This window comes from Corvus moneduloides, chromosome 31, assembly GCF_009650955.1.
Source record: "Corvus moneduloides isolate bCorMon1 chromosome 31, bCorMon1.pri, whole genome shotgun sequence".
NCBI lineage: Eukaryota > Metazoa > Chordata > Aves > Passeriformes > Corvidae > Corvus > Corvus moneduloides.
In genome coordinates, this window is record NC_045506.1 from 795,524 (window position 1) to 809,541 (window position 14,018).

General features: G+C 52.2%; 2 protein-coding genes across 3 annotated transcripts in view; both read left to right on the forward strand.

Moving 5' to 3' along the window:
- LOC116436931 (zinc finger protein 79-like) overlaps nucleotides 1-14,018 on the forward strand; it is a 509,410-nt gene that overhangs the window by 301,888 nt on the left and 193,504 nt on the right. The gene's annotated exons all lie outside the window — the stretch shown is intronic.
- The window catches only part of LOC116436924 (zinc finger protein 70-like), a 49,428-nt gene that overhangs the window by 7,234 nt on the left and 28,176 nt on the right, over nucleotides 1-14,018 (forward strand). Inside the window, exon 2 of one of the 2 annotated variants that reach the window (XM_032094379.1) lies at nucleotides 9,131-9,280. The exons of the other annotated variant lie outside the window; for it this stretch is intronic. Coding sequence (XP_031950270.1) covers nucleotides 9,131-9,280 — 150 coding nt within the window. The remainder of the gene's footprint in view (nucleotides 1-9,130; nucleotides 9,281-14,018) is intronic. 2 annotated transcript variants of the gene reach the window in all.

Sequence of the window (14,018 nt, forward strand, 5' to 3'; positions counted from 1 at the left end):
CCATTGGTTGAAGAAATCTTTTAACTTACGAGAGGTGTAGGCAGGCCCATTATCTGTTTTGATTTCTTCAGGGACTCCCAGGGTGGCGAAGGCAAGGAGAAAATGCTTGATGACGTGGATGGCACTTTCTCCTGCATGGGCTGACGCAAACACTGCCCCAGAAAATGTGTCAACTGACACGTGCACATATTTGGATCTCCCAAAGGATGGGAAGTGGGTTACATCAGTTTGCCACAATTGGCAGCTGTTCAGACCACGGGGGTTGACTCCGATACCCATAGATGGTATTTGGTAGTTCTGGCAGTTCGGGCACGTTGCAATGATAGATTTTGCTTGATCTTTTGAAAGCTTGAACATTCTGATGAGGGCAGGAATGTTTTGGTGAAAAAATGCATGTGACAACTTCGCCTGGGCAAATATGTCAGGGACGTTGGCAGTCTCTGCTGGCATGGCCAGTGCATCTGCTCTCCTGTTCCCTTCGGCAATGGGACCAGGGAGGTCAGTGTGTGACCTCACATGCATAATGTAGTAAGGCTGTTTTCTGTGGGAGATTAAATGAATTAAGGTAGAAACCAATTGGTATAATTTTTAGTTGGAGACCTCCTTTAGAAAAGCATGTTCAGCCCTCATAGCTATGCCAGTGACATAAGCCAAATCTGTGACCAAATTAAAAGGTTCATCTTTAAACTTCTCAAAGGCTCTGACAACAGCTGCTAACTCAGCAATCTGTGGAGATCTCTCTACTATTTGGATATCAGATTCCCATTTTTGGGTATTGGGTTGCCTCCATGTCATGACAGACCGCTGGGACGAGCCAGACCCATCGGTAAAGACGGTCAGAGCTTTGAGAGGTTTTCTACTTTGGATTAATTTTGGAATCAATTTAAAAGCTGCATAATGGTAGAAAAATCTATGTTTTGGCATGTGAATGGAAATTTGGCCTGTGTAGCTATCTAGGGCTAACTGGAGGCTCTCATTGGTCTGGAGCAACTGCTTCAGATCTTCAGTGGTCAATGGCAAGTATATGCATGCGAACTCACCGCCTGCAAGAGAGCGGAGATGAGTTCTGGCCTTTTTTATTAAATGTGCCATTACCCCTTGGAAGGTGATTAATGTCTTTGTAGGTTGATGTCTTGTGAAGACCCATTCAAGTATCAGCAAAGGGTCTCTGAGTTGAGGGTCCCATTGGAAGATCAGTCCGTGTAAACGGGGAGCCTTACCCAAAATTGCAAACTGGAGAGGCAGGCTGGGTTTGATGTGATAGGCTTGGCATGAAGACAGGGCTTCTTGGACTTTGGTGATGGTATCTCGGGCTTCAGGTGTGAGGGCACATGGAGAGTCCAAGTCTTCGCTGCCGCAGAGGAGGTTGAAGAGGGGAGTGAGGTCTTCTGTTGTGACTCCCAGTGAGGGGCGTATCCAATTTATGGATCCGCACAGGCTGTGTAAGTCCCTTAGGGTTTTGGGATCCTCTTTGATGGCAAGTTGCTGGGGTACGATGGTTCTCTCATGGATCTGGAGGCCAAGGTAAGTCCATGGGCTGGAGTGCTGCACTTTGTCCTCACACATCTCAAACCCTGCTTCTTCTATGGCTTCAATTGTCTTTTTAGGAGTTCTGTCCGAGTAAGTTTTTTCTGATGCACAGATTAGTATGTCATCCATATAGTGGTAAACGATTGCTTCTGGGAATAGGCTCCTGATGGGGGACAGAATGTGGGCGATGTACCACTGGCAGATGGTTGGGCTGTTCTTCATGCCTTGTGGGAGGACGAGCCAATAGTATCTTCTGAGTGGGGCTTGTTCGTTAAGAGAGGGGATGGAGAAGGCGAACCGTGGTGCGTCCTGAGGATGGAGTGGGATGTTAAAGAAACAGTCTTTTATGTCTATGATGGCAAGCATCCAGTCTCAGGGCAGCATCGATGTGATGGCAGGCCGGGTTGGAGGGGGCCCATGTCTTCAATGACCTCATTGATTTTTCGTAGGTCCTGGAGTAGTCTCCATTTGTCTTTGCCGGGCTTTTTCAGTACAAAGACAGGGGAATTCCAAGGGCTTGTGGTTTCGGTGATATGACCTTTGGCAAGTTGCTCTTCCACCAGGGCTTCCAGCGTGTTGAGTTTTTCTTCTTCAAGGGGCCACTGCCTTGTCCACTTTGGGTTGTCAGTCTTCCAGGTGAGCGGGGGAGTAGATGGCAGCGCGCCTTTCTCAGTGGCGCCAGTCAGAAATCCTGGCTGGGAATGGTAAGGGTGACACCCCACTGGGATAAAAGGTCTCTGCCCCATAGGGTGATGGGGGCTCTTACCACGAATGGTCGGGTGGTCGCTATCTTGCCTTCGGGTCCTTCAATGACAACATTTTGTTTGCTTCTCATGGATACTGCAACTCCACCAATCCTGGAGATCATACCTGCCACTGGCTCCAGTTCCCAATTCCCTGGCCACTCGGAGCGGGCGATGATGGTCACGTCTGCTCCAGTGTCCAGCATCCCTGGGCAGTAGACCCTCTCTCCTTTACAGAGCAAGCTGCACTTGATGGTCGGTTTGTTTGAGCCCACGATCTCTATCCACATTGCTGTAGGATTGAGAGGAAGCTTCTTCTGGGTGGTTCTGTGGAAGTAAAAAGGCTTGAGCAATCAGTGTTCCCTGTGGGAGAAAGAAAGGTGTGTCCATGCAGCAAAGCTGGACAAGAATCTCTTGTCCAGAGTGCACTGTTTGTATCTCTGGTAGTACAAAGAGTTGTTCTGGACCATGGATGGTATCGCTTAGGATAAGAATGTCCCATGGGCCGTCATGCGGTCCATACTTTGCTGTGGGAATATGATAAAAACGCTTGTCAACAAAGTTAAGCGGCAGTGATGTTACCAGTTGGCGTCTGGTTCCGATTGGTAGCGCTCCGTGTGTTGGATCCCTCTCACGTGTTCTGGGATTGCCTGGGATGATGGTGCTGGGCAAGGTCCAGCTGTCTGCTCTCGGTGGTCCGATGTGGAGTTCACAGCCGGGGCGGGGTAGTATGGCCTTTGATTTGTTGTCTGGGTGCGGGGCCTTGACACCGCGCTCCGATAGAAGTTTTTTGGATGCTGCTGGTGCTGTTGCTGTCTCTGGTGCCTTTGGTAGGCGGCACGACAGTCACGGGTGGGTGACCTTTGTGGGCAGTCCTTTATAAAGTGTCCAAGTTCACCACAATAGAAACAGTAGGCATTCTCCTTAGAGACTGCTGCAGCAAATGCACCAGAAACTCCCTCTGTGATGCCTTTTACTACTGCTTGGGTCATTGTGTGTTCTGCAGATGTGTGTCGTGTACAGCTCTCTATCATTTGTTCTATTGTGGGTTCTGCGTCCATAGGTAGGGCCCTCAAGATATTCTTACATTGTTCGTTAGCATTTACCATGGCAAGCTTACCCAAAAGTTCTTTTCGTCCATCCGGACTCTCTGTCTGTTTCTCTAAGCTAGCTTTTAAACAATCAACAAACTGTATGAAACTTTCATTTGCTGACTGATGTTAGAGAAATATTGTGTAGGAACAGAATCATCAGGAGTAAGGAGCAGCAATGTTTTTGCTGCATTAGCTATGTCTTGTAATGCTACTTCAGATAAGGTTGTAGCTTGATCTGAGGGTGTTTGGAGGTCACCTTCTCCAGCCAGTTGTTCTATTGTCCAATCTGTCTGATTTGCATCTTTAGCATAAGTGTCAGACAGTGTTTTTAAATGTCTTTTCCAATGCCTTTCCCATAACATATATTCGGCAGGGGAAAGGATGCAGTTAATAATGTTTTTAATATCATGTGGTACTAATGTATAGGCAGAGAAAGTGGCTTCCAACAAGTTTCTGTTCTTTTGCTGCCTTGCAAAGCTCTTTGGCTTCTTTGTATGGGATAGGTTCCCATGTTTTTGTAGTTGGACCACCCCTCCTCCCTTTCCCTATAATGACTGGAAAGGCTGAGATTTTCTGGGCTAACTCCCAATCTCCCTCCCGGTTTGCCTCCCTGCGTGTCTGTGCCCATCGATCCTGAGATTCAGAGTCAGAGCTGCTGCTACTGTCATCTGAAAAGGAGGGATAAGCTGTGGCAGGGCGGGGCCGGGATACAGGGGGCGTAGGGCGGCATTTTTGAAATGCCGACTTTCCTTTAGCCAGGGCAGGGGTAGCGGAGGGTCGTGGATGGTTTGAGGGATGGGAAGGGGGTCTTGTGGCAGCATGGGGGTGGAGAGGTTGTACAGCAGCAGGTCGTTTGGGGGGAGGTCGGGTTGCAGGTGATGCCAGTTTCGCAATTCCGTGTGGAGTCAGCATGGGCTGTAGGAGGCTGTGGGGGGGCGGTGGGCTCTAGCACAGCAGCAGAGGAGATGGGGATTGCGCAAGAAGCCGTGGTAGGGGGACGGGGGGGGGGGGGGGTGCAGGGAGAGGGGGAGCATCAGCAGGGATTGCGCAAGATGCAGCTGGGGGGGGGAGAGAGTGGATGTGCCGGCGCCTGCCAGGGTGCCAGGGCCATTGGCAATGGGGGGAGGGGGGAGGGAGATTCCATTCTATGGGCGATAGCCTGGGGCAGTGCCGGGGATAGCTGCGTCCCGCCAGCGGCGAGAGGGGCAGATGCTGGCGGGGGGCGTGATGCTTGTTCCGTGCCCCACAGTGCGTGTGCGGGGCTCTGTGGGACCAGCCCCGTGTTGTACCATGCTTGGTCCGTGGGTGTGGGGGGGTGGGCAGCAGGGGTGAGGCGGCTTGCTGGGACGGGGCCGCCTGGCTGGGGGGGGGGGGGGGGGCGGGGCAGGACCGCGTGGAGCAGGGATGCAGTGGGGTGGGACGCGGTGGAGTGGGGGGGGTCAGAGGCACCGTGAGCCGGTGTGAGAGGGGGAAGGGTGCTGTCGTGCACAAAAGGTTGTGGAATACCAGGGGCACAGGGAGATGGGGCTGGGGGCGGCTCAGAGGCATCCATCCCGGGGAGGGGGGATTGGTCTGGGATGGATCCCGCGCGCGCTGCCTGGGGGGTGGCAGCGGAACCGAAGGGGCGAGCAGGGGGGGTTGGGTATGGGAGAACTGCTGGAAATAGGGGATCGGGGGAGGGAAGTGGGGTGGCCGGTGCCCCAGCTGGGCCAGGGCCGGGGTGGCTGGCGGGGTCCGTGCTCTGGCTGGCCATTGCCGGAGGCGGAGAGGGGGAGTAGGAGGGGGGAAGGGCAGAGAAGGGGTTTGGCTGAGGGGGGGTTGTCGCACAACACATTTTAACCAATAAATGAAATAAATGAATGAATTTGGAAACAGAGAGGTTTCCCGTGGCTTGAGAGGAATAGAGTTTGTTCCCCACTCTGTCCCAGAACAGATCAGAAAGGACAGAGTCTGTGGTAGCATCAGGAAAATTTCGAGATATCCAATTAGTGAAAGAGTTGAGATTTTTCTTAGAAAGAACACCTTTAGAGAATTAAAGTCAGATTTTAAGAGAAGGGTTAGAAGAAAGGGGTATAGGTCTCTCTCAGATTGGGAAAGGCTGGGTTTAGCTTGCCTGTGTCCCATCTTAGTTCCTCCCTCAGCAGAAAAAAGAGAAAAAACCCCAAAATTACTTAAAGTTGCACGCAAGAAAGAGGAGGAGAGCCCCAAGTTTAAACTTACAAATCCCGTTTTCTGGTGGGGCTGGCTCCTAGAAAGGTCTGCTGGGGGGATGGTCTGGCAGTTCGATCCTCAGGGACTTCAGTCCTAGGCGGGAGGCGAGGGTCTCGAACTGTCCCCGTCCAAAAGGCCTGCTAAAACGTAGGTCTGGTTCTGTCTTGGCATGGTCAAGACGCAGCTCAGGCCAGGTCCGGAGTCCGGGGTCCAAGGCTGTTCGGGAGTCAGTTATTACAGCTGGTGATGGGGGTCAGTGGCTTTGACCCAGGAAGAGGTGACCGGTCTGGGGAGGTGGTCCCAAAAGGAATCGCCTTCCCGAGGCCCGGTGTCTTCCCTCAGCTGCTGGCCAGGAGGGCCCTTGCAGAGGCTGTCAGCTCTTTAGTGATTATCAGCTCGTGATTCCAGCTCAGCTCTGCAGGGCAGCCTCCAGGCCAAGCCAGACCAGAGAGAGAGACGAGAGGCTCATGTGGCTGGTTCCGCACGAAGGTAGCTTTATTGTTGGTCCCCTCCGGCGAAGGGGAAAGTCAGGGACGAGGGCTCTCTCTCCACAGGGGCAGAGGGCTTGCTTTTATAGGGATAGAGGGGATGGGTGAAGGCCAATGGGTTACAAAGGATCTACATAGGGTCTCCTAAAGGATTGTGGGTCTGTCTTTTCTCACCATGACCAAAGAAGTGGTTGCCTTTCCAGGGAGTCCTGCTGGGCGATTACGAAATCTCTTATCTCAGCAGAGATCCCTCCAGGGCAGGGGCTGGGCATACCCCACAGGTGGCCTCCACGTGCCCTGAGAGCTCCTGCTGGCCCTGGAACCACCTCACCTGGATCTCCGAAGGCTAGAAATCCATCCCCGAGCAGAGCAGGCAGCCGGGGCCGAGTTGGGAGCTCGAGGGCACCAGCGAGATGGACGCGCTTGGGGGCATTGGGAGAGACAGGGAGGGATATTTTGACATTGACAGAGATTGGCAGTGGACTGGGAGGGACTGGGGAGGCACTGGGAGGGCGCTGGGACAGAGGCTGGAGGTCTGGGAGTGAACTGAGAAGGACCGGAATGGACTGGGAATGGCCTGACAGGGCGTAGGAGCGACTGGGAGGGACTGTGCCGACACTGGGAGGGACTGGGAATGAAGTGCAAGGCACTGAGGCCGAGTCCAGCGAGGAGGATTTGGTGCTGTGGGTCCGCCTGGCAACTGATGAGTCATCAGGGAGACGCGCTCTGATTGGATGAAGTGCATCAGCTCCATGCATGACCGAGATGGATACACGGGGGCGGGATGGACTGGGACAGCTACGGGAGTCACTTGGTGGGGGCGGGAGGCCCTGGGAATGGGCACAAGGAGCGCTTATGGCTCTGGGGTGATTCCCAGGGAGGTTTTTAAAGACTCCAGGGTCATTTCCAGGGCAGGGCCCCAGAGGACACGCTCTGCCCTATGCTTGCCTCTGCAGCCCACGCTGAATGGGCTGAACACCTGGTAGTTGTGCCGGCAGAACATATCCACCTGAGCCTGTCTGTTCTCCATCCATTCCTGGTCGCTGTTCCAGCGCCTGGCACACATCGCTGACAAAAAGTGAGGAGTCAAAGTGCAGGAGCTGCTCCCGGTTGTAGATGTGCCTCTCCACGAACCTCACCCGATCGGCGCCGTTAATGAAGTGACCTGGCCTTTCCCACATACTGTGACACCCCTGTGTGTGCAGGACACACGTCATGGGGTGCTCCCCCAGCAATCCCCAGCACCCCGCAGCAAGCCCAGAGCTCTAGGGGCCACCCTGGATCTCCACTCCTCACCCCCTGTGCCCCAGGGCCACCATGGGACCCTCATGCCTGCACTCCCACTTTCTCTTTTCCACCCTTCTCTCCATTTCCCCTTTCACATCGCTCCCCCCACCTCCACTGCCAGCCTCTCCCCAGATCAGTTTTGGGGTTCCATTCCTCCCTTTTCACCCTTTCCTACTCCTTTCCCACAATCCCCCCAATCCCCATCGTCCTCCCACTCAGTTTTGGGGTCCCACCCTCCCCTTTTCCCCACTTTCCCACCCTCTGCCAACCTTTTCTCACATTCCACCATTCCTCAGACCCTCCCTCTGTTCCTTTGGCGGGTCTCCTCTCACTCACTTTGGGGATCTCACACGCCCTTTTCCCCTTCTCCCCCCCTTTCCCATCGCGTCCCACCCCCCCCTCCCCCCCGCTCACCCGAGAGCTCCGTGCCCGCAGCCGGGGGGGCTCCCAGCACCACCAGTGCCACCAGCACGGCCCCAGCTGCCGCCACTCGCCCCATGGCCAGCGCTGGGCAGGTGCCGCCAGCCCCAAAGCAGCCGCGCTGCACTGGGAGCTCCAGTCTGGACCAGTGCGGGGTCAGCAGCGCTGCCCACTCTGATTGGCTGAGGGCATTTTGGGGACCCTTTTTCCAGCGATTCAGCTCAGCAACTGATGAGTCATAAACTCCTAGCGCTCTGATTGGCTGCAGCGCGTCCCGGCTGGTTTTTGATTGGCTGAGGGGCTTTCGGGATGCTTTTTGGGGGGTCCTTGGGGTGCGGGGCAGGTGGGAGCTCAGTTGTGCCCAGAAATGTGTTCCCAGGGATGCAGGATCTCAGGGGTGTCCATGGTCTGGGGTGATGCTGGCCTGGTGCCAGGCACCCACCAAAGCCACTCTGTCCCTGCCCCCTGCAGCCGCACAGGGGAGAAAAAATGGAACCAAGGGTTCCCAGGTGGGGATAAGGACCGGGAGAGATCCCTCATCCAACACCGGCACTGGCACAACAGGCTCTAATTAGAGACATTAATTGAATTGATGACACTGACAAAATAAGAGCAAGGAGAATGAGAAGGAAAAGAAGACCCTTAAAAGTACCCTCCCCACCTCTCCCTTCTTCCCAGGGGCTGCAGGGGGATCTCTGCTTCCCCGGAGTTCAGTGCATCTGACACCTCCATCTTTGGAGCTGCCAGGGATTGGCTTTGCCAGACACAGAGGAAGTTTTCAGAACCTTCTCCCAGAACCCACCCTGTTACCAAAACCAGGCTATGAAATCCCGGAAGAGCCCAAAAAATGGGGTCCCAGATATCCACGAGCTCAGGAGCATCCCAATATGGGGATTGAGATTTCCAGGGACTCGGGTGTGCCCAAAAAGCAGGCCCCAGCTGAGGGCGTTCTCTAGTTTAGCACTGCCCAAGGGCTGGGACTGCAGCAAGGGAGGGACACCTGTGGAGAAATGGCTGAGTGAACAGGGACATGTATACGTGCACAATCCAAGCTATATTAGTGAACTGTCCTTGACTAGGGAAAAAAGAGAAGAGCAATGCTGATGTGGCAAGCCAACAGGATGTTGGGGAGGGGGATGCTGACCATTGAAAGAGAAAGACTTATGTTAGTTAGTCACGTGCATATTAATCTGTAACCAATCGCTTGCTATTAAAGGCCACGTGAACAGTAGCTGTAATCCAATAGTATGGAGCTTGCTTACGCGTGCTTGGAGAATTAGGGTATAACTGTGGGTCTGCCAAGAGAATAAACGGAGTTCCATCATATCTCTATGAGAAGCGTGGTTCATCCTGGCAGATCTCTGGCTATTTCTGGTGCCCGACCAGGGACCGTTCCTCAGAGGAAGATACGCTCACTGATCACCGAAAGAAGGGTGACGACGACGAGCGACAGAGATACTGCGGGCGGAGAGTGTTGACCGCGAGTCAAAGGACGTCAGTCAGGCTGGTAAGAAGGGTCGCTACCTTCCCTCCGTGATACCCTGCTAACATGGATTTAGAGTTTGTGGCAGCACAGAAATTACTCCTCAGTATCCTCGCTAAGCGAGGGGAAGAGGTCAAGGAAAAGGATCTAAATAAGCTCGTTTTATGGGCGCGGGAGCATGGACATTTACGAGTCCTCCCCCTCCTCTTCAATGCAGCTGAGTGGAGGGAGTAGGGGATCACCTGTGGGACTGTACTGTCCAGGGAAAAGGGAAAGAAATGACAAACTTAGGGCCCACCTGGAGAACTGTTACAAATGCCTTGAAAAATATGCAAGCCAAATCGAAAGTAGCTGCGGCTGCGGTGGAGGCAATTGCAACACCAGCTGGGGTTGTCGCTCCTGTCTGAACTACGCAGTGCAGGGGGCTGAGTGGCCTGTTTAAAAGCCCGAACGTGATAAAAGGGCAGAAAGCAGAGAAGCTCTTTGAGACTGTCAGTGAGCTCCTGCGGGAGCAGGAGAAAGAGCTCTTGCAATCAAAGCCAAAAGAGGAAGTTACCACCACCACACCTCAGAGCAAACTGCAGGCAAATGCGGAAGTTACAGTCAACCAGTCAATGGGCGGAGCAACGGGCGGTCCTTCTTGTCAGCAGCACCTCTACCCTGCTTGCCTGCCCCCTCCACCTCCACTGCCAGCAGAGATTCATCCCGGACCACAGACTGCTTCTCTGCCACAGACTGTTTCCCTGCCAGAGCCACAGACTGTTCCTCTGCCAGATGATGACATACCAATGACAGAGGCGACAAATGAGCTACCTGCTCATCCCCCAGGATCTTGTGTGAACCCACAAGCATTGGAAAGATGGGCTCATCAAGTAGAAGAGGCAATGCATCAAATGAAGCAACATTTTGATTGTGCTCTGTCTTCTATAGAAGAAAAGCTCCATCAGAAGCACAAGCCACAACAGGGTCCCACTGAGTCCCGAAAGGGTGTGGCCCAGACAGCCCTGCAACTACAGGAATGGGCTCAAGTAGAGCCCTCTGCTCCACCTCCTGACTTTGATAACGTACCACTTCCACCCTATGTCACGGGCGCTCCCACTACTTCTCGATTGGGACAGAGGTGATCTGGAATTATAAAAGATGCTATCTTGGAGGGAGACTGGGAAGCGGCAGGGCAAATTGCGTGCCCCGTCATGTTCCAGAATGGTGAACGACGATATGAGCAGCATTGCTGGAAAATTTTACAACAAGCCAAGAAGTCTGTAACAGATCATGGAATAAAATCTGAGGCCGTCCGCATGGCCTTGGATTGGATTTTTACAGCAGATACCAACTCTCCTATAGACAGCACTAACCTGGCAAGGCTTCTGTTGACACCTTCCCAGTTCTTTCACTGGGAGCAAGAGTGGAAAGGACTAGCACAGATGGAGGGCAATCGTCCGCAACAGCAGAATGAAACTCTATACGGTATTAACCCAGACATGTTGACCGGGTCTGGAGTATATGGACATTTACAAGTGCAGCTTCAATACCCGCTGCCCGTGCATCATCTGTTAGCGCAGCTTGCCCGCCAAGCCTTCAATGCAGTACCTGATTCCCGGCCTCAACCCAGCTTCGCCACCATCCAACAAGGTCATTCCAAAGGATACTCGCATTTCATCGACAGGCTTTGGCAAGCTCTGGCCAGCCAATCAGACATGACAGAGGACGCAAAGCAGAGTATGTTTAAGTTGTTGGCATTTGAAGGAGCCAATCCAAATACGAAACGTGTCCTCGCCACCCTTCCAAAGGGCGCGGAAGTAAGTGATACGCTCAAGCTAGCCAATCAAGCGGTACAGCAACAAGAAGGACAAGTTATGGCCAGTATGGTAGCAGAGGCCGTAAAACCTGCTATGAAGCTCCTGGCCACTGCAGTTACAAAGATGGGCATTAAATCACAAGGAGAAGAGTCAGGAACTTGCTTTCGCTGTGGCCGAAAGGGACATTTTTGTCGCATTTGCAAGGTGGCTGTATGGTGTGACCAATGCTAAAAGGATACCCATTCCACAACAGTACGCAAGAGGTCAAAAAATGGGAAATCCAGTGCGAGGCCTTACCATGCTCCGACACAAGTAGTCGGCCAGGCATCAGCGTCCAAGACCTTCCCCCCCTCCCCTGCCACGGGAAGCCTGGGAGTCAATTTGGCAGCAGCAGTGAATATCACCTTAAAGGACAGCACTGTCCACAAAATTCCCATGGGTGTTTTTGGTCCCGTGGTAGAAGTGGACAGTTCATTTGGAGCATTGCTGGACTAATAGTCTTACCAGGGGTCATTGATGCTGATTACACTGGAGAAATTATGATTTGCGCTTATACCTTGTTTCCCCCTCTTACCATCAAAGCGGGACAACGGATTGCTCAGCTTGTGTTTATAGACAAGCCCGCAGGAGAAGAAATTCATACTCGTCCTTATCGCAAAGTCTGTGGCTTTGGGTCCACTGGAAAAACGGTGGTCAATCTTGTACAGCAAATGAAAGTTCAGCCCATGGTTACTATTACCATGTTAAATGACACTGAGGCGCATCAAATTACTGCAATGATGGATACAGGCGCTGATGTTACAATCATCGGCAGAGACAAGTGTCCTTGACGGTGGTCTCTGTGCCCTGCAATTGATGCAGTACAAGGCGTAGGGGGAGGAACCATCCCCATGCGCAGTTTGCAAGCAATAAAGATGAAGTTGCCAGAAGGGCAAGAAATTACTCTTTGCCCATATGTCATGACCCTTCCAGGGGGCTTGGGAGGTCTCATCGGATGAGACATCCTCAGCCAGATAGGGCCACGTTAAATGTGTCAACACCTTTTAAGGTGTGGGCACTGTAGATCAGTCACCTACTCCAAGAATTCCATGGAAAACTGATAAATGTGTATGGGTAGAGCAGTGGCCTTTAAATGAAGAGCGGCTCCAGATTGCTAAGCACCTGATACATGAACAATTGCAAGCAGGCCACATAAAGCCCTCCATCAGTCCATGGAATACACCCATCTTTGTAATTCCCAAAAAATCTGGAAAATGGCGCCTTTTGCATGATCTACGAGCAGTAAATGAACAAATGTGGCCTATGGGTGCCCTCCAACCTGGCATGCAATCTCCTACTATGTTGCCTCAAAACTGGGAAATTTTGGTTATTGATCTTAAGGACTGTTTTTTCACTATTCCCTTACAATCTGAAGATACTGTGCGCTTTGCTTTCACAGTGCCCTCTGTCAATAAAAGCGCCCCAACAGAAAGATATGAATGGATCGTCCTGCCTCAAGGCATGAAAAACTCTCCCACTATGTGCCAGTTATACGTGCATTGGGCATTGGAACCAGTTCGAGAGCACTTTTCTGCCACCATCATCTACCATTATATGGACGATATTCTGTTTTGTCGGCAACGACCTTTAGTGATGAAGATGTTTCTTACATCACTCGATTGCTACAGAACAGAGATCTTATAGTGGCACCAGAAAAAGTGCAATGATCAAGCCCCTGGAAGTATTTGGGATGGGTGCTTACCTCTAGCTCTGTACGCCCTCAAAAAGTGACTCTTGCCATTGATGTCACCAGCCTACACAATGCTCAGACTTTAATTGGTGACTTACAATGGGTCCGCAACATAACAGGGCTCCGGAATGATGAAATAGCTCCACTAATGCCCCTATTACACGGTACCTCTCCTCAATGCCCTGTCCAGCTTAGCGACGACCAGCGCCGCTGTTTGCAGCATCTTGGGAACAAGATTACAGGTGCCTTTGCTGATCGCTGCTTTCCAGACGAACCCATAGGGGTGCTTGTATTTAACCAAGAGGCTTCCCCTTTTGCAATGCTCTGTCAATGGCCAGCCTGGCAAGAAGAAAAGGGGGCAAACGACCGTGTTGATAACACAGTCTGTAGTGGCAGGCTGCAACGACAACAACAACAAACACAAGCACCCGACAAAGCGACAACAAAGCAACCGAAAACTCCAGATGACAAATTTGCTCTATTGGAATGGGTGTTTATGTTGCACACGCCTCCAATGAGCATTTGGGCCAGAACAGTGGCAATTGCCCACTTGATTCGCAAAGCCAGGACTAGGACTCTTGAAATTGGTGCTATGGAACCTGCATTCATAGCTTTACCTCTGAAAGCAGAGTCGAAAAAATGGATGTTACAACACTCTGAATGGATGTTACAACACTCTGAACCGCTACAAGTGGCGTTACTGGCCTACCCCGGAGATGTTATTGATCGGTACCCAAAGGATGCACGACTCCAAATGTTAGGAAAACAACTGTGGCTTGAGACTGCAAAGGTGTCCATGTGTCCTGTAGAGGGACATATGGTATTTACTGATGCAGGCAAAGTAGAAAAGCTGCCTGCACGTGGCTAGAGGGGACCCCATGGAAACATCACCCGCTGTATGGAACTGATCAGGACTCGTTACAGACACTTGAATTAGCTGCAGTAGCATGGGCACTAATACAGTGGAGAACAGAACCATTGACTGTAGTATCCGATTCACTATACGTGGTGGGTGTAGTGATGAGAATTGAGGACGCTTTGATTAAGCCACCCATCAACCCACGGACTCAGACAGTTGTTCTTTAAAGTGCGGCAAGCGATCCATGATCGGACTGAGCCATGCAGCATACTGCACATCAGAAGTCACCTCTCTGACTGAGGATTAGGTGAAGGCAATACCTGAGCCGATGCCTTGGTTAGCCCGCTATTGAAGGCACCTCAGGACTCTTTTGCA